General features: G+C 43.3%; 1 protein-coding gene across 2 annotated transcripts in view; it reads left to right on the top strand.

Moving 5' to 3' along the window:
- Positions 1-19,223, top strand: part of PCSK6 (proprotein convertase subtilisin/kexin type 6) — a 191,543-nt gene that overhangs the window by 61,656 nt on the left and 110,664 nt on the right. For both annotated transcript variants that reach the window (XM_060617833.3, XM_060617834.3), the window contains exons 3-6: positions 4,137-4,247; positions 4,760-4,903; positions 6,520-6,596; positions 8,682-8,770. In XM_060617833.3, coding sequence (XP_060473816.2) covers positions 4,137-4,247; positions 4,760-4,903; positions 6,520-6,596; positions 8,682-8,770 — 421 coding nt within the window. The remainder of the gene's footprint in view (positions 1-4,136; positions 4,248-4,759; positions 4,904-6,519; positions 6,597-8,681; positions 8,771-19,223) is intronic.

Genomic DNA, 19,223 nt, shown 5'->3' with positions numbered 1-19,223 from the left:
CCATAACAGATGATCACAGACCGGGTGGCTTGAAACAATAGAAATTTATCATCTCACAATCTGGAGTCCAGAAGTCTGAACTCAAGGTATCAACATGGCGGTAGCTCCTCTGAAGGCTCTCGTTGAGAATCTTTTCTTGCCTCTTCCAGCTTCTGGTAGCTCCAGCTGCTCCTGGGCTTGTGGCTGTGTCCCTCCCACCTCTGCCTTTGTCTCTGTCTTCCCAATGGCTTGTCCTCTTGTGTCTCTAATCTCCCCTGCCATTTTTTTTAATGTTTATTTTATTTTTTTTGAAAGAGAGAGAGAGAGCAGGGAAGGGACAGAGGGAGAGGGAGACAGAGGATCTGAAGCAGGCTCTGCGCGAACAGCAGAGACCCTGATGCAGGGCTCAAACTCACGAACCGTGAGATCATGACCTGAGCTGACTAACTGACTGAGCCACCCAGGCGCCTCTCCCCTGTGTTCTTATATGGGGACATTTGTCATTGGAATTTAGGGCACATCCGAATAATCCAGGGTGATCTCATCTGGAGCTCCTTAACTTTAATTACTTCTGGGTGGACATACCTTTTGGGAGGCCACCATCATCCCACTGGAAAACCTACAGAGGGCGAATTACAACAAGCAGGTTCTTTCTTGTGTGCAGTATTTCCCCCTTCCTTCAATCCAAAGATCTGAAGATTTGATGATCAGCCTGTTCTCTTCGTAAGGAGGTTGGGCTCAACTCTTACCAGGCATGCATAGACACTAAATATATTTTATTGTGCTCCAGGTCCATTCATTTGCAGTCTTACTTGAGTTTAGTTTAGTTCTATGTCTGTGGCCTTGAAAGGTAGATCATGCGTGCTACTGTCTCCTCCCCTGCATCTTTCACCAAGAGAAAGGCAGAACACCTCCCAGGGAAGTTCTGAGGGATCTGGATAGGTGACAAGTGAAGCTTCAATGTAAATGGACAGCCCAGGTACACTACCAGAGAAATATTATGAAAAATACTTGAAACCCCACAAAGGATCTTAGGTTGCCTTTTCTAATAAAGATAATCATGTGCATAAGGGAAACTAGCCTCAGTCTCCCTCCCAGGCTTGATACTCACCATCATGACCACTTCACTGTTCCACCATATTTCTTCTCGAGATCTGCAGAAGAATCTATTCCGTGAGTGATACCTCCTTGGAGATCCTAAACCATGTATCCCTTTCTCATGAATCACATCACTCTTCATGGGTAACCCCTTTAGCAAGGACAGGTACAGATACTATTTGAAGGGAGAGCTAATGTTTCAGTCATGTGGTTTGGGTCATCGGCACTCTGACCTTCCTAGACAGGCCATTGGACCCTGGGTTCCAACCTGAGGGCCATCTACAGAACTCTGTATCTGAGCTGGGGGCACAACCACAGGGAAATCAGGGCAGGTAGACCTGGCAAAAGGCAGGATACAGGAATCCAGGATCCTCTTGTACTTCTCTGTGGTTGGCTGAGAAACAAGGCAGTGATTGGAGCCAAGAGAAGGAAAATGGGAAGCCCAGACCAAGTGACTACTGGCTGAATCAGTCTGTGACAGTAGGGTCACCTGTGATTCCATCTGAATAATTTGTTATATTCAGTTCCATTGGCCTGACAGTGCCTCACTGGCTGTCAAAGACTCATAATGACCTGGCACAGGAGAGAGGGCTGTCCCTGAGACCACACTAAAGAGAGAGCCCCAAACTGTGCCATGGAACCTGTGCCATCACAGCCTACCCTCAGAACTTGTGTTAACGTTGGGTTATTACCCAGAGTCCAGTCATGATTCGAGCCAGGATGCCACGCTCTTTCATCCCACTAGGGGACTATTTTGTGACTTCTGGCGACATGCTTTCCCATGTCACCTGATTTGGGGAAGTCACCCACTCGGGCTTGGAAGAGAGTTCACTTCCTCCTTTGTAACTGCAGGTGGGGCCTGGTGACCATAGAAGTCAGAAGGTGCTGGACGGTAGTAAGATGGGTGGTGAGTCAGTGGGGCAAGATGGATGGGAACATCCCAGGGAGCTTGGAGCCATCAGTGGGATACATAACACCTTATTGTGTAATGGGATATTTAGCAGATTAGGAAATATTATGTTAGGTATTTTACACCAAGTCAATGTTTCTGGTTTCCCCAATACTTGGGGAAGTTGCAAAATGCCATCAGAGAGTGTTATGAACAAAATATCTTATTGTATAGTTTTCATAGAAGTATCTCTCCATGGGAATTATACATTATCTAGGACTTGGGGTGGGGGTTAGTTTTAGTACCTGGTCTGAAATTGTTTTTGAGAGGCTTGTGGTGTTTCTTTCTTTCTTTTTTTTTTTAATTTTATTTGTTTGGAGAGAGAGAGGGAGAGTGCAAGCAGGGGAGGAGCAGAGATATAGAGATAATCCCAAGCAGGCTGTGCACCATCAGCATGGAGCCCCATGTGGGACTCAAACTCACGAACAGTGAGATCATGACCTTAAGTGCCAAGAGTTGGGCACTTAACCAATTGAGGCACCCTGGCACCCTTGTTTGTAGTGTTTCTAAGGAACCTGGTCTACTGGGGTCTCATGGACAGAGCTCATTAGTGATGGGACAGGCTGTGGTACTTCTTCGTAAGCATTTGGTCCTGTCAACAAAGGCTGCCTTGCAGATCAATCCCCACCCTTAAATATAAGGCTGGGTATGGGACTGTTCCACTTTCCTCCCTCAGGACAGTGTGGGGAAGTCGAGGCCAAGAGAGGTCTGAGGGAAGGTATCTTGCCCCTCTACCCTTGGGTGCTTTTATTCCCTTCAAGAGTTGCCTTGGGTGTGGCTCCCACAGTGGGCTGTGGCAGCCGTGGAGCTGAGCCTGACCATCTTTGCCTGGCCTCCAGGTCACCCTCAGCCTCCACTGCCCCACCCTTGAAGCTCCCAACCCTCCCTTTGCTCCTCTTCTACCTTCCCTGCCCTGTGCCACCATCTGCTACCTCAGAGCCTGCATCACACTCTGGGCTGCTTGATGGGGGGCCCCCAACTAGAGCACAAACTCCCAAGAGCAGGGCCCAGGCACCCTCATTCTGCCTGTCTCCACCCCAGCACCAGACTGAGCCCCAGAGGGAGCCATTACTGAATCAGACCATGGCAGCAGGACCAAGAAAATGATTCACCTAAGGGCATGGGAATTCTTTTCCCCATGATCTTTTAAAAGTTAAAAAAAACAAACAAAACTCTTCTACCTTGAAGAACTCTTAAACACACACACACACACACACACACACACACACACACACACACACACTCACACAGATGTGAGCCCTTTATGTACACCAGTTCATATGCCAGTGCCCACTCATGACAACCCATTATGATGCCCATTGTACAGATGAGCAAACTGAGGCCAGGGAGGTTACCAGACTGCTCTAAGTCATACCACTGGTGAGTATGGGACTGGGTTTTGAATCTAGGCAAGGAGGCTCCTAGATTCCTGCTCTTAAATACTAAGTATACTCCCTCTCAAACTATTTTCCTTGGTGGTGAAGGCAAGTTATGCCAAATGAAGATTTATAAAACCCTGAAAATAATTTAGAAATTTTAAATTAGCAATATCACCAACAAAGATTTGCTGCTATTAATGTTTTACTGTACCTCTTTCTAGATCTTTCTCTGTGCTTGTTTGGTACCATGTTGCCAGTGGCTGCTAAAAATTCCAAAGTATGGATTACTATAATTTACTTATTCCTGTCCTTTCTGTAGAATATCTTGCTTCCAACTGCCAATAACCATTTGATCAATTGCTCTGCTCTCACCATTCTTATACATGGAGTTCCTTCATATTCTGGACAAGGGTCACCAGACAATTTGCTGGCAATTCCACAAAGTCTTTTTTTGCTTTTTTTTGTTTTTGTTTTTGTTGGATTTTTTTCATTTTAGTAGAACGATTTCAAAACCTATGAGAGTGGCACTGTTTTCCCTGCCACATACACAGATAAGTTCTCAGATTTAAATATTGTCACTAGGAGTGAAAATGTCTCCTTGGTGTTTACCATCCAAGACCTCTATGCCACAGATATTCATGAAAAAGGACACCTGTAGCACCCACAGAGAAGCTACAGGTGATCATGAGATCCTCTTTAAAATGAAGAGTAACCTCATTTCTCCCTGCCAGGTGAAATGGCTCCAACAACAAGAAGTTAAACGCAGGGTGAAGAGGCAGGTGCGAGGGGACCCTCAGGCCCTCTATTTCAACGACCCCATTTGGTCCAACATGTGGTACATGGTGAGTAGGGTGTGGGCCTTGCTGCCCCCAGGGCATCGGCAGCGCTGTGTTCCCGAGATGGGTTCAGTTCCCCCAGCAAAGCTAAATTCTCACGACAACTCGAAACAGACACACTTCATATGGGTGAGAAACCCCTACTTTAATGCTGGGTAGCACAAACTTTCTCATGAAAATTTTTTAGAAATTATGTGAAAGTCTCCAGGGGGTGGTGGTGGAGCCCTTGAGCAGGGGAGTGATTTAAGGCAAACTCAGGACTAATAGTGAAATGAGAGCCCCCCCCCCCCAAAAAAAAGGGAGATAATGCCCTAGGAAAATGGGCAGGTAAATTGCCGGGTGCAGAAAGCATGTGGAGCGCTTCCTGGAAATGCGTGGGAGAGTCTCTCTGCTAAGGCATGGAGAAATGTTTCCTCCCCTGCTGCATTTACACGGTATGGTATGTCTATCTCATGCCACAGTATGGGCGCAAGGAGTGCCCATGCTGGGGGGGTGCTTTGTGTCTTCTGTGCCCACAGCACTGTGGCGACAAGAACAGCCGCTGCCGGTCAGAAATGAACGTCCAGGCAGCGTGGAAGAAGGGCTACACGGGCAAAAACGTGGTGGTCACCATCCTTGATGATGGCATAGAGAGGAATCACCCCGACCTGGCCCCGAATTATGTAAGTCAAACCCAGAAACGTGCAAGGATATTCAACCATGCTAGTCATTAAATAAATCCAGATTTTAAAAACCATAAGGTGCCATTTCTCTCCCCTCACCCACTGGATTAAACAATATAGAGGGACACCTGGGTTAAATGTTGGACTCTTGATTTCAGCTCAGGTCATGATCTCACGGTCATAAGATTGAGCCCCGCATTGAGCTCTGTGCTGAGCATAGAGCCTGCTTAAGATTCTTGCTCTCCCTCTCCCTCTGCCCCTCCCTCATTCATGCTCTAAACAAACAAATAATACAGAAAACCATGTTGAGAAGGATTGACAAACCATACTTCCCTCTGCCTCCTGGAGCCCAGGATTTCACAGAACAATTTTTTTTAGATGTTTGAGGAGTCACATGTACTTCTGGGAATAGATCCTAAAGAATTCAGAAACACATGTGTGGATGATCATCATACTAACATGAGCAACAAGGAACAGGACGTGATTAAAGCCTGGGCTCTGGACCCAACTGCCTGAGTTCCTATTCTGGCTCTGCAGCTGATTAGCTCTGAGACCTTGGGCAGGTTGCTTCACTTCTCTGTGCCTCAGTGTCACCGTCTGTAAAATGGTATCTCATCAGGTTATCGTAAGGATTAAATGTCTTCATAAATGTCAAGAAGACAGCCTGGCGCATAGTGAGAATGAGAAATGCATTCAGTATCCTAAGGACCCTGAGTACCTAACAATGGTTAAGTCAACCATGTCGTATCTGTTTCATAGACCTCATGCAACCTTTTAAAATGACAGTTTTGAAATCAACAACTGAGGACTTTTATGATGTGTTTTAGAAGGAAGATATGAAATTATATGAATACTATGATTATGGGTATATAAACAAAGACATACATATTAAAAGTATACGATGAAGGAAATTCTGATACATACCGCAAAATGGATTAACCTTGAGGAATTCAGTGAAATAAGGGGCGCCTGGGTGGGTGGCTCCGTCAGTTAAGCATTTGACTCTTGATTTCAACTCAGGTCATGATCTCACGGTTCATGAGTTTCAGCCCCAAGTGGCCCTGAGGCGCAGAGCCTGCTTGGGATTCTCTCTCGCGCTGTCTCTCTGCCCCTCCCCTGCTTGTTCTAAATAAATAAATACATACATACATACTTAAAAAAAATGAAAGAAGCCAGTCACACACACACACACACACACACACACACACACACACACAAGAACCCCAAATACTGTATGATTCTGCTTATCTGAGGCACCTAGAGAAGTCAAATTCATAGAGACAGAAAGTAGGGTGGGGGTTCCCAGGAGCTGGGGGAGGGGGAGGCTAGTGTCTGATGGGTGCAGGGTGTCAGTTTTGTAAGACGAAGATGTCCGGGGATGCGTGGTGGTGATGTTGAGTAACCATTGAAGTCTGATGCTATTGAACTTTATACTTTCAAATGGTTAGGGTGGTACATTTTGTTGTGTGCATTTTACCACAATAAGAATATATGTAAGATGATAATTATCATACGAGAGCACCAAGTTTGTGTTTTTCTCTAACTTTCTAATAGTTGCATAAAAACATTTAAAGCATGCTTTAATTTCCCTCAGTCATTAAGATTTCATCTCTTAGGATTCCTACGCCAGCTATGATGTCAACGGAAATGATTATGACCCATCCCCACGATATGATGCCAGCAATGAAAATAAGTATGTCACTTTGTCTCCTCTTTCCTTACTTGTCTGTCCCTCTCCCTGCAGAATCACTATTGAACTGGCCCCCAGTAGGGATTCCAGAAGGGTGATGGGGCAGCCTGGCCAGTGTCTGGGACTAACCCGGGAGCCAGAAGCCAGACCCACACAGCCCTTCAGGCCCAAGACACCTTCTGTGGACTTTGTGTCTTAGGGAAGAAGCAAGAAATGGATGTTCAGCTAGAAATGGATGTTGGCCAACATTGTTCCTGTTTCCAGCCTTTTCGGAATATTGGAAAGGAATAGCCCTTGAATCTAGTGGTCTCCATGGCCAATTGTGTTAAGACAGCAGTTGGGCCTATTGGAACACAGAGGTCACATGCTGAGCTTTTTTTGTCGCCACTTGTGACCTTATGAGAGAGGTGGGGCATGCATGAGGGATGTTGGATAAATCTGGGTTCAAACCCCAGCTCTACCATTCCTGGCTGCGTGGCTCCTTCTCAGTCTCTTAGAGACTTTGCAGTGGAGACAGTGCTCCCTACCTCCCAGGGTTGTAGGCGGGGCGAGCAGACAGGCGAAGACCGCCTAAGCATATTGTGGGCGTGCAGCCTCCATGGTTTTTCTCATCACTTTGCAAATGAAGGCGGCAGGATCTGGGGAGCTAGGTGACTTGTGTGCTGTTAGTGGCAGTCCTGGGGGTAGCGTCCAGCTTCGCAAACCTGCTCCTGGGAGTTCACTTTGCTGCGTCCTGCTTGTCTTCTCTCTGCTAGCGTGCCCCATGCAAGCTCTTACCATCCCTCCAAAAATATTTAGAGGAAAAGAACAAAAGCCCTTTTCTTCCCTCCCTCCTCTAACATGATGCTTGCCAAGGTGCATTCTCCCTCCATATAGTGTTTTGCTTTTCTGTAGAGTCCCTGGTGAGGTTCAAATACTGGTGCCCTCTCTGTGCTGTGCAGGGAGGCTCGGCCAGGCTGATATGTTCAACACAACAGACACAGAGCTCCCCAGAGCCCGCCAAGGCCCCAGCCCTGAGGGCTGCTTTCCTGCCTCACGTCCCAAGGTGCCCCTTCCTGCTCAGCAGCGAGCACGCCTGGGGCGCAGGGTGCCTCATTTCCTCACCACACATCCAGGGGGCAGGGAGGAATGATCCAGATGCGATGCAGTGACCCATGAAGGATAGGATTGAATCTGGGCGAGACATGGAGCTCCGTGACACTGTGAACAGCCCTGGCCGTGGGGCCGCACGAGGTCCGCAGAAGGACAAATGACCCCCCCCACCAGAGGGTAGCACGCAGACCCAGGACTCTTTTAAAAGACGGTTTTAAATTTGAATCAATGATTCTAATCCCCTGTGGACTCTCCTCAAAGATGTGCTGTTTAAACTCGCCCGTATTTTGGCCTCTGCTAGAGGAATTGCCTGGATGCAGCACGTTGGAAAATGGAGTCATTACCGAGGAAAGCAATTTGTTTTTTCTGGTAATTTCTTCATAGTCCCTCCGCTACTGTTGAGTGTCCAATTTCGAGCACTCTTCCTCAGCTCCGGCTTAAATGGCCATGGAGGTGAAGGGGGGGCTCTCTGGAGGTGAGCATGGGGGTGGCAGGTACACAGGGAACACATTTGTTCTTTCTTCCGTCCCGTCAGCCGGGCAGATGTTTACACCACACCTGCAGTGTGCCAAAAGCGGTGTGTTGTCAGTCGTGTGAATGCATAGCTCGGGGTGGGGGAGCCCGGGGACCCTGGGTGCTGGGAGCAGGAGCCCCTCACTTCGGCCTGGGGGTTATGGGGAAGAGCCACCCCTGAGCAGGTGCTTGCAGTTTGCAGGGTGGTGGGAAGGTCCTGTGTGCCTGCCTGTCCGTGCCAGTGTGGCGGGGACAGGACCACCCAGGTCTATGCAAACCCTGGCCTCGTGCCCCCTCCCAGAGGAGCCAGCCATGGGGGGCAGAGTAAGTGGTGGCGAGGAGAGAAGGAAGCAGGACATGGGCTTTCGTGTCCCATCTGGACTTAGGGATAACTGACTGTCCTTGTAGGAGACCCGAGCCTTGCACCAAACCCGCTACAAATCGGGGGGCTGAGGCCTGACTCTGTTTTCTGCTCTGCTTCAGACACGGCACCCGGTGCGCAGGAGAGGTCGCTGCTTCAGCCAACAACTCGTACTGCATCGTGGGCATAGCATACAATGCGAAAATAGGAGGTAAGGTCCGGGAGCACACAGCCTGGGAGCTTCAGGGCCCGCTGCAGGGGCGCTGGGGGTCCCTCCCTGCAGGGCTCAGCAGCTGTGCCTCTGGCCTTGGCCTGGCCACAGCCTGAAGCCTCGTGCCCATGTGCCGCAGCCAGGCAGCCAGCACTCAGTGCCCAGGACCTGGAGGCAGAGGCATCGCTCACTGTTTTGGCTGAAAAGCCATCAGAAAGGCACCCTCTCTCTTTTCCGATCCTGCTAGTCTGACTCACCATGGTCAACCAGACCACGTTGGTTCCCTGCTGCTCACAGCCCTATGGCGGCTCCCTGTGACCTGGGACCAAGGCCTTTCATTGCCCCAACTCCTGTTCGAGCCTGGTGGCCCACTTCTCCTGCCCCTGCCCCTCAGCATTAGCCAAAGGACATTTGTCATAGTGTCCCCCAGTCACACGTGCTCTTCCCAATTTACGCCTGGACTTGGAACATTCTTTCCATCACCCCAAAGAACTCTCCCCGCCTCTCCCTTTGGCTCAGTCCACTCATGACTTATGGGCAGTCCATGGCAACTCTGCTTCATGAAGTGTCCCCTGAATGTAGCTGTCTTGCCATCTTGTTCACTACAGGCAATGGGGGTCAGTTCTTCCAGGTCCCTGTAAGGAGCAATGTCAAACAGTTACGACATGGTTGACTTAACCGTTGTGAGGTACTCAGGATCCTTAGAATACTGAATGCATTCCTCATACTCACTATGTGCCCAGCTCTCTTCTGGACAGTTATGAAAACCCCAGGTGTTTCTGCTTCCACTTTTGGGCTTACCCATTTGTGAGTGAAGCCACCCTTGCTAGGAGAAGGCTTGAGAACAGTCTGCCTTCCCCACCTGAGCCTGGCAGTTTGACAATTCAGACTGGCAGTCAGCAAGTACTCCAAGGTAATGAAATGACTGGGAACTGAGCAGGTACATGCCACGAGCGTGAATGGTCCCTGACCATCCAGATGGTTTGGGGGCACCGCTGTCCTCACATGGGACTCTCAGTTTGGAGGTGCTCATGCTCATTCAACGGCATGCAAGGATGCTGCCTTCCCTGCTGCTTTGCCTTTGCTCAGATGACTTTGCCTTTTGCCTTTGACCCCCTCAGGTCTACTATGAGCCACATAGGTGGAGAGGTTGGGCCACGGGTTCTCTGGATCACCCAGTCCTTAGGGGACTTCTTGAATTTTGAAAAGAGAGTCCTCGGCTTTTACTTAACTACTATGCCCTGCCTGCCCTTTCCCTTGGAAATCTTTGAAGTGGCTCGGATTTATCATTTTATGATAGCATTAACCACCAAGGGTATGTCCGGCAGACCAAATCTGGACACTCTGTCACCTGGACGCTCCTTTGTGGACAGATGTTGAGATGTTTTAAGTTCTCCCTGGAGGTTCTAATGCATGAATACTCCTAAGAAGTCTCTCCATGAACTGTAGGACCAGGCTGACCCTGGAACCAGTCCCACTCCTACCACCCACTAGCTGTGTGTCCTTGGACCTCTCTGAGCCTCGGTTCCTTCACTTGTGGGGGAAGAATGGCAGAGTCAGCTGGCCTGCTGGGTCTGTTACAAGGATGAAGTGAGATGCCATGCATGAAAACATTGGCTCAGGGCTAAGTCTGCAGGGAGCCTCTAAACAATTCCATTCCTCCTTCTGGAACTCAGAGGCAGAAAAAAAGTGATTTGCGTTGTTGTGAGTGAGAGATGAACCCCACCTTTGGGGTTGTCTGGGCCCTGCTCCCCCAAAGACTCTGGACTGGGACCACTGACATTCTCTGGGAGCTATTAGAAGTGCAGAATCCTAACCCCCATCCCAGACCTACTGAGTCAGGATCTACATTCTAATAAAATCCCTAGAGGGTGTGACAAAAATGACAGTTTGAGAAGTGCTGGTGTAGAGGGTTCTGGAGTCAGGCAGGTAGGTAACACCTATATTGTGGACTGTGATGAGCAGCCAGCAGAGTTAACGGAGATAAAGAACCTCCAGAGAAGTACACATGAATATGGTTTGTTCTTGCTCATAGAGATTTGCTCCATACTCATTACAAAATTGTATACCCAAGTTGCCCAAATTCTGAAGAGATCACTTCTATGACCAGGGCTGGAGGACAGGAATATATTTTAATAATGCATTTAATATCTTTGAGCATGAACTGTACAATATGATACCGTGCTCGCCATTGAAGGGGAGAATAAGGATAAGACCGACACAACCCGAGATCCCCAGGAGCTCCACGGGTCTTTGGGATGAACAGCATGAACACAAAAGACAGTATGGGACCAAGTACTGAAATGACAGAGGCAGACGGGGTCCCAAGCGTGGCAGGGCAAGCACCTAGTGAGGAAAGAATCACAAGGACACAGCACAAGCTCAACACGGTAGAATTCAACTGGGAATGGAGGAAGTGCAGATGACAAAATAGGATCTGCAGCATGGAGCGTGCCACAGAGGGTTAGGGGCCATGGGGTGGGGCTGGCCATGGAGCGGCAAGCTGGCATTGACCCGGGGAACTTGTGGCACCTATGTCCCGAAAGATGCTTGTACACAGGCAGCCACCCCTTCTTCCTCCAAGCCCACCCCTGGACAGGGCAACCTTCAGGCACCCCTAACAGACTCCCTCTCTGAGTCTGCATACCACAGAATTTCTGTGAGATGCCCATGGAACTGACCATGAGCTTGGCCCTTTAACTTTTTGTTGTTGTTGTTAGCTGTTGCTCGAGAAATTAAAGTGTATATCCTAACTTATTCCAATCTACCTGGAATTACTAGTATACTACTTCATGTATCATGTATGAGCCTAAAACAGATTATTTGAATTCACACTCACTCTCATCCTTTGTGCTGTTGTTTTTATATTTTACTTCATGTGTTATAAACCCATATGCATTGTTATTCCTGCTTTAAACAGTTGACTTGGAAAATATTAATGGCAAGGAATACATTTACCTACATATTTACCATTCCCAGTGCTCATCCTTACTTTCTAGCTTTGGATTTCTATCTGCTTTCAATTTTTCTTTAGCCTGAGAATTTCTTTTCATGTTTTTTGAGGTGCAGGTGTACTGGTAACAATTTACTCTGCATTTATCTGAAAATGTCTTTATTTTGTTCTCATTTTTTAAAGTTTATTTATTTTGAGAAAGAGAGAGAGAGAGAGAGCACACGCAGGCAAACAGGGGAAGGGCAGAGAGAGAGGGAGAGAGAGAATCCCAAGCAGGCTCCGTGCTGTTACACAGAGCCTGACTCAAGGCTTAATCTTACAAACTGTGAGGTAATGACCTGAGCCGAAATCAGAATTGGACACTTACCCAACTGAGCCACCCAGGCACCCCCTATTTCATTCTCACCTTTAATTTATTTTTTAATGTTTATTTTTGAAAGAGAGAGAGAGAGACAGAGCACAAGTGGGGGACAGGGGAGCAGGCAGAGAGAGAGGGAGACACAGAATCCAAAGCCAGCTCTGTCAGCACAGAGCCTGACATGGGGCTCAAACCCGTGAACCATGAGACCATGACCAGAGCCAAAGTCAGATGCATAACCAACTGAGCCACCCAAGCACGCTTCATTCTCATTTTTGAAAGAAATTTTTCTGCACATAGAATTCTAATGTGACAGGTTTTTCTTTCAACACTTTAAAAATGTTCTTACATTGTCTTCTGGCATCCATTGTTTCTGATGATGAGTCCATTATAATCCCTGTTGTTGTTCCCCCTTTACATAATGTGATTTCTTTTTTTTTTTCTTTCTATCTGTGCTTTGCCTGTGACTACAATGCCCTTTGGTATAATTTTCTTCATGTTTATCTAGCTTGGGGTTTGCTTTGCTTCCTAGTGGCTTGTTCTTATTTTTTGGTCTAAATCAAACGTGGAAAAATTTCTGCCGTTGTTTAATTTTTTTTCAACCCTATTTTCTCTCTCCTCTCTTTGGGCACGGATTATAGTTGTTAGATTGCTTGATATACCTTACAGGTAATTGAGGCTGTGTTCATTTTTTTAAGTCCTTTTTTTCCTCTGTGTGTTGCAAATTATATGATTTCTATTGCACTATCTTCAGGTCCATTAATACTATCTTTTGTTGTGTCTAGTCTGTTGTTAAATCCATCCAGTGATTTTTTTTTTTTAACTTTCAGATCTTGTGCCTTCCTTTTGTCAAAGTCCATTTGACATCTTTTTACTGTTTCCAAATCTTTCCTGAGATTCTTCTTCACTTCACCCATTATTTCTATCTTTTGTTTTAGATTCTTTAACATATTTAGAAGAGTTACTTTAAAGACTTGTTCTACTAATTCCAATACCTGGGTTATTTGTGGTTATTTCTAATGGTTGAGTTAGGAATAGGGTCATATGCTCCTGTTTCTTTGCTCGTGGCTGGTAAATTTTTACTGTATGCTAGCCATTGTTGTGCTACATTGTAGAGACTACATTCTATGATCTTTGAATGCTGTAGAGTTTTGTTCTAGCAGTCAGCTCAACTTGAACTTGTGATGGTTTGATTATTAATTTTTTTATGGTTGATCTCTTTCTGATTTTCTCTTAGCCTTAGGGAAAATTCTTTATCCCAACCACATGGTCTTTACTCTTAGATTGTGACCCTTTGGGCATTTCAGTTGAAAGACTGAAATGGTTACCAAAACCTCTTACTTGGCGAGACTCAAACGCCAAATTGACTCCCCTGTAATGGGCAGCAGCTGAAGTATCTGCTCAGCTCATTCAGCTTCCAGCTGTTCTTTTCCTCTTGAACTTCTTAGAGTCTTTCCCAAACATGTTTAGCTCAGGGGACAGCTAAGTGTTTGAGAGGAGTTTATATGTCCTCTTCTGTAGCTCTCATCTTTCTGAGATTTATCTCAATTTCCAGCTGCTCTAGCAGTCCCAAACTCTATCCCATACTCCCCAGGAGAGCTAGATTGCACTTTCCTGCTTGAGTTCTAGCCTCTCCATATGAAGAGAATTGGGGAGTTCCCCCAGAAGAAAAGTTACATAAACTTGCATCATACCTAATATGGTTCCCGTCTTTCAAGAACTGAATCCCGTGCCTGCCTCTGTCTTCTTCTGGTTGCTTTCCAATGACCTTAAGACGTTGCATTTATATTTAATAACTATTGTGTTGAGAATTTATAATTATTCTTTTTAGAGGAGTTAGCGTGATAGAATCTACTCTGCAGTTATTAGAACTAAAACTTGTGATTTATATTTCTTTACCAAATAGATGATGTATTAGGTATCTATTGCTGCTTGACAGTTACTACAAAATGTAGCTGCTTGAACAACATTTGTTATCTCTGCCCCTCCCCTGCTCATGCTCACTCTCTCTCTCAAAATAAATAAATGAATACACTTAAAAAACACTCATATACACGGATAGATGGATGGATGGATAGTAGATGGATGGCTATTATTTCATTGACATTTGATCATTCTCTACTTGTTTTTAGTAAAATATGTAAAGCTTAAAATAAATATAGCTTAATCTTACACAAACATAACACAACAATTAAATCAAACTGAATAATTGCTGGACTCCAGATTTAATTTTATGTTTACATTTTATTTGTTTAATGTTTAATTTTATGCTTAATTTGATTGATGTAGATGTAACAGAAGAAAAAGAAACTTAACTTGAAATGAAGACATTGCTGAACTTCACATAAACATTTCATTGTAATGAAATATTTTCCAAATAGCCCTTTTCAGTTAGTAAAAACAAAACAAAACCCAAGATTGTGAAAATCTTTAAGAAGCCAAAGTTACTTTTCTAATGCCTAATTTGACATTATGTGAATTTAATAGAAAAAAACAAACTTAACTTGAAATGAAGGAATTGCTGGACTTTACATACATATTTCATTATGATGAAATATTTTCTCAAATAATCCTCTAAGTTTTTTTTTTTTAAAGAAAACCAAGATTATGAAAATCTTTTAAGAGTCTAGGGTTCCTTTTTTTTTAATTACCTGTTTCCCATATTAATTAGTAATTCCCAGATAATTAGTACTTCAGTTTCTTCTCACATTCTCACCCTCATACCTTGATTCAGATTTTTGTCATTGTCCTTACATTGTCAGGGTTTGATTGTAATCATCTGTCACTGTGATTCTCCCACTTGTTCAGTCTTGCCACCATCATTTTCAGCATGGCATCTCCATTCCCGAATTATTTTTTTAAGTTTATTTATTTATTTTGAGAGAGAGAGAGCACACCAATGCATGAAACAGGGGAGAGACAGAGAGAGAGGGAGAGAGAGAATCCCAATTAGGCTCTGTTTTGTCAGCCCGATGCAGGGCTTGGTCCCCCAAACCCTGAGATCATGATCTGGGCCAAAATCAAGAGTCAGACGCTTAACCAACTGAGCCACCCAGGCGCCCCTCCATTCCTGAATTATTTCTTTTGATTCATCTCTTAGTTGACTGGATTTCATCACTGTTTTTCAGGAAAGGCTAACAGGTGCTGTCTCTCCCTAGTTCTTTCATCTTTGAGAATGCCCAAAAGTTGCCTTTACACTTGAATTATATCTGTGTTATCTATTATATCCTTATAGAACTTAGCAAACATCCCCCTGTTTGTCCGCTAGATTCAGTGTTGTTTGGACAAGTTTGAGGTCAGCCTGATTTTTCCCCCGGTAGGTGATTTGACTTTTTGTCTTGTGTAAAATTCCTCCTTTAAACATGAAGTCTAGTAGTTTTGCTGGACCACCTATGGATGAGGATTATTCTATAGCAGCTGTTCTTGGGAATCAATATTATTGAAAAGATCTGGGTATTTTTTTTTTATTTCAGGCAAATTTTCTTCTGTTATGGTTTTGAATATTTTGGGCTCTATATATGCAGTTCTACTCTTCATGCATACCATTTATACATATGTTGGATTTCTATTTCTTGGCTTCTATATTTCTTTCTGATCATATTTAACTTTTTGTTTCCTTTCCATTTTATTTATTTATTTATTTATTTATTTATTGTTAATTATTTTTAATATTTTATTTATTTTTGAGCAAGAGAGGGAGGGAGGGAGATACAGATTCTGAAGCAGGCTCCAGACTCTGAGCTGTCAGCACAGAGTCCAATGTGGGACTCAAACTCGTGAAGCACGAGATCATAACCTGAGCTGAAGTTGGATGCTTAACTGACTGAGACACATAGACATCCCTATTTATTTATTTTTAATTTTTATTTTTTCAGTTTTTCTCAAGATTGTCCTCCAGTTCTTTGGGAATTTTGCCAAAGTCTTTTTGCCTAGAGAAAACTCCAATATAGGCTTTCATTTCTTTTTCTTCTTTTTTTTTAAGTTTATGTATTTATTTGGAGACAGCGGGACAGAGGGAGAGAGAGAGGGAGAGAGAGAATCCCAAGAAGATTCCACACTATCAGGGCAGAACCCAATGTGGGGCTCAAACTCATGAACTGTGAGATCATGACCTGAGCCAAAGTTGGACCCTTAACCAACTGAGCCACCCAGGCACCCAAGGCTTTCATTTCTAACATTGTTTAATATTTTCCTTCTATTTCTGTCCTAAGGATGAACACATTTTGGACCCCTTTCTTTTGTCTTGTCATGTCTTAATCGAATCCTTATATATCCTTGATCTCTTGCTTCAGAGAGAAATTACATTTTCCTTAAGTTATGGAGAAATGTTTGTTTATATATTTATCATTTTCTTGCACTTATGCCCCCTTTTTCCTTATTTCTTGCAGCATTGTTGCACAGATGTTATGCTGCTCACTTTCTGGTTATTAATAATGACTAGCTGGAGAGTAGGTGAAGGCTTTCTCTCTAGGTCAGTAAGATGCTAGAATATGGGGGGGTGAGGGGTGGGAGGAGCAGAGAAGAGAGCAAGGCTGCAGGTATCGAGAACTTGTGTTTGTGGACCCAGATCCTTCTCTTCTGCCAATCTAGTAGCTGAAGAGCTCTCCTCCCCTCACTAGTGAATTAGCATTAACTCACATTATGCTCACCACAGTGGGGATGGGGTAGAGTTGGCTGTCACTTAACTTTTTCTCCTCCAACAAACCATGTCACAAAAAAAATGCCTGTTCTTGGAAAGATTGTGTGTGTCTGTGTGGTTCCTGGTTAGACCTGACTGTTTCTAAAATAATAGACTTTTCATTTTTGCTGTGAAAGCAATGCAGTGTGACAAAGAAACATCCCCCCTCCACCAACCACCCTCCCTCACCCTGCCCCCACCGCCACCCGTGTCCCAGCCACAAGGCCCTCAGGTGCATTACCTACTTTATGGAGAAATGATAAATCCTAGGGAATCACAGAGGCATGTGTCACCTTTATTGTTTTCAGAGAGGAAAGTGGGGGTACTCCAAATTTAGTTGGAAGTCCCTTTCATTTCAGAGAAATTTTCACTTTTTTAAGTTTTAAGTTGTACATTGATGATTTGTGCCTTTTTTCTATATGTAATATTTCAATAAAAATCTGTTTAAAATTTTTTATGTTGTTAGATTAATCATTTTTGTGACTCTTGGGTTTGGGCTGTTGCTTAGAAAAGCCCAAGATAATAGATTGATTGTCCTGTATTTCCTCTAAAACTTAGTTTTAGAAGAATAGTTCATCTTAAAACTTTTATGGTTTTGTCTTTTGCATTTAGCTTTTTAATTTATATAGAATTTATTTCTGTGCATGGTGTGAAGGAGAGATCTAACTTTATTTTTCTCCATAGTTAATATTTACTGATCTCCACATGCCACCTTGATCCTCCATTGTCTCATTAGTTTCATTAGCCTATTTGTTCTTAATCCCTAAACAATACCTCACTTTTAAGTATATTATAGTTTAAGAGGATTTTTTTTTGATAACTTATAGGACAAATTTCTTCTTATGGTTCTTTTTCAAAAATTTCTTGGCTATTCTTGCACATTTTCTCTTTCAGATGAACTTGAGAATCTGCTTGTCAAGTTCCATAAAAAATCCTGTTGGGATTTTGATTGGGATTGCATGGAAATTATAGATTAATTGGGGGAGAATTGACATCTTTACAATATTGAGTCTTCCCACCCAGGAACATGGTATGTTTTTATTTATTCAGGTCTTCTTTGACATCATTTAAAAGTGTTATCGCTGTCTTCATATCAATCTGATGCATTTCTTGTTAGGTTTATATCCAGGTTGATTTTTTTAAATTATGTTTTCAATTGGTTATTATTGAAATGAGTATAGGAAAATGACTGATTTGTGTGTGTTGGGTATTTGTATCTGGCCGCCTTAATGAACTCTGTTGGTGCTATTATTTTTTGTTTTCTTGGCTTTTCCAGACAGATGGAAATACAAGTTCTCTATAAATGTAATAGTGGTTTTTATCTCTTTAATAACTCTCATTTCTTTTTCATGTCTTATTTCAATGTATAGGGACTCCTGATGAATATTAAATAGTGGTGGTTTATAGGTTTTGTTGTTTTGTTTCCTGCTTATACAGGAATGTTCCTAGTATTGTGCCATTTGTAGATGTCTTCTGTAGGTTTTCTGTAATTATTTTTTATTAAATTAAGGAAATTTTTATATTCCTAGATTTCTAAGAGGTTTGATCAGGAATGGATCTATTGACTTTTATCACATGCTTTTTAAAAAGCATCTACTGAGGTAATTATATTGCTTTTCAAGTTTACTATTTAATCTGTTTAATTTAGTAAATTATAGTAATAGATTTCCTAACAATGGAAATTTCATTCTTCCATTCTTAGAATAAGTTCTACCTGATTATGAGTATTGTTCTTTTAATACACTGCTTGCCATGTTCAATTGTTAATGTTTTATACCTGGTTTTTTAATCTTTATTTGTAAGATAGATTGAACTACAGTTACTGTGTTTTGTGATGTCTGTCTCTAGTTTGGGTATCAGAATTATGCTGGTTTTATAGAATGAGTAAGGAAGTTTTCTATCTTTTACTGTGCTCTGAAATAGTTCATATACTGTGGACATCGCCTGCTTTCTTAAATGTTGCCAGGGCTGAAAAATCAGTCTGACCAGACAGGGTGACTCTTCAAAGGACTAAGTCTATTCAGGTTTTCTATTTCCCCCTGAGGAAATTTTGGTAGTTAAATTTTCCTACAAAATTATTCATTTCTCCAGATTTTCAAATTTATGACCTATAAATTTAATATTGTATTCTTATAATTTAAAAGACATATCCTCCACATTCATACTTGTAATTGTTCTTAATCTTATTTGTGGCATCTTTCCTTTTTTTCCTTGATTAGACTAGATAAATGTGCTATTGTATGAAATAGATTTTTTCCCAAGAGCAAGATTTTGATCCTTATTATTATTAGTATTTGAGTTTTTTGTTTTCTAACTATGAATTCTACTTTTCTTTTCTTATTAATAATTCCTTTGGCTTTTTAATTTTTATTATTGGTGTCTTTTACTAGCTCCATGAAAAGAATGCATAGTTCTTATTTTCAGGCTTTGATGTACTCTAATAAGTAAATAAGTGTTCTATAGA

This window comes from Panthera onca, chromosome B3, assembly GCF_046562875.1.
Source record: "Panthera onca isolate mPanOnc1 chromosome B3, mPanOnc1 haplotype 2, whole genome shotgun sequence".
In the NCBI taxonomy this organism is placed as follows: Eukaryota; Metazoa; Chordata; class Mammalia; order Carnivora; family Felidae; genus Panthera; species Panthera onca.
This window is presented reverse-complemented; position numbering and strand designations above follow the sequence as displayed.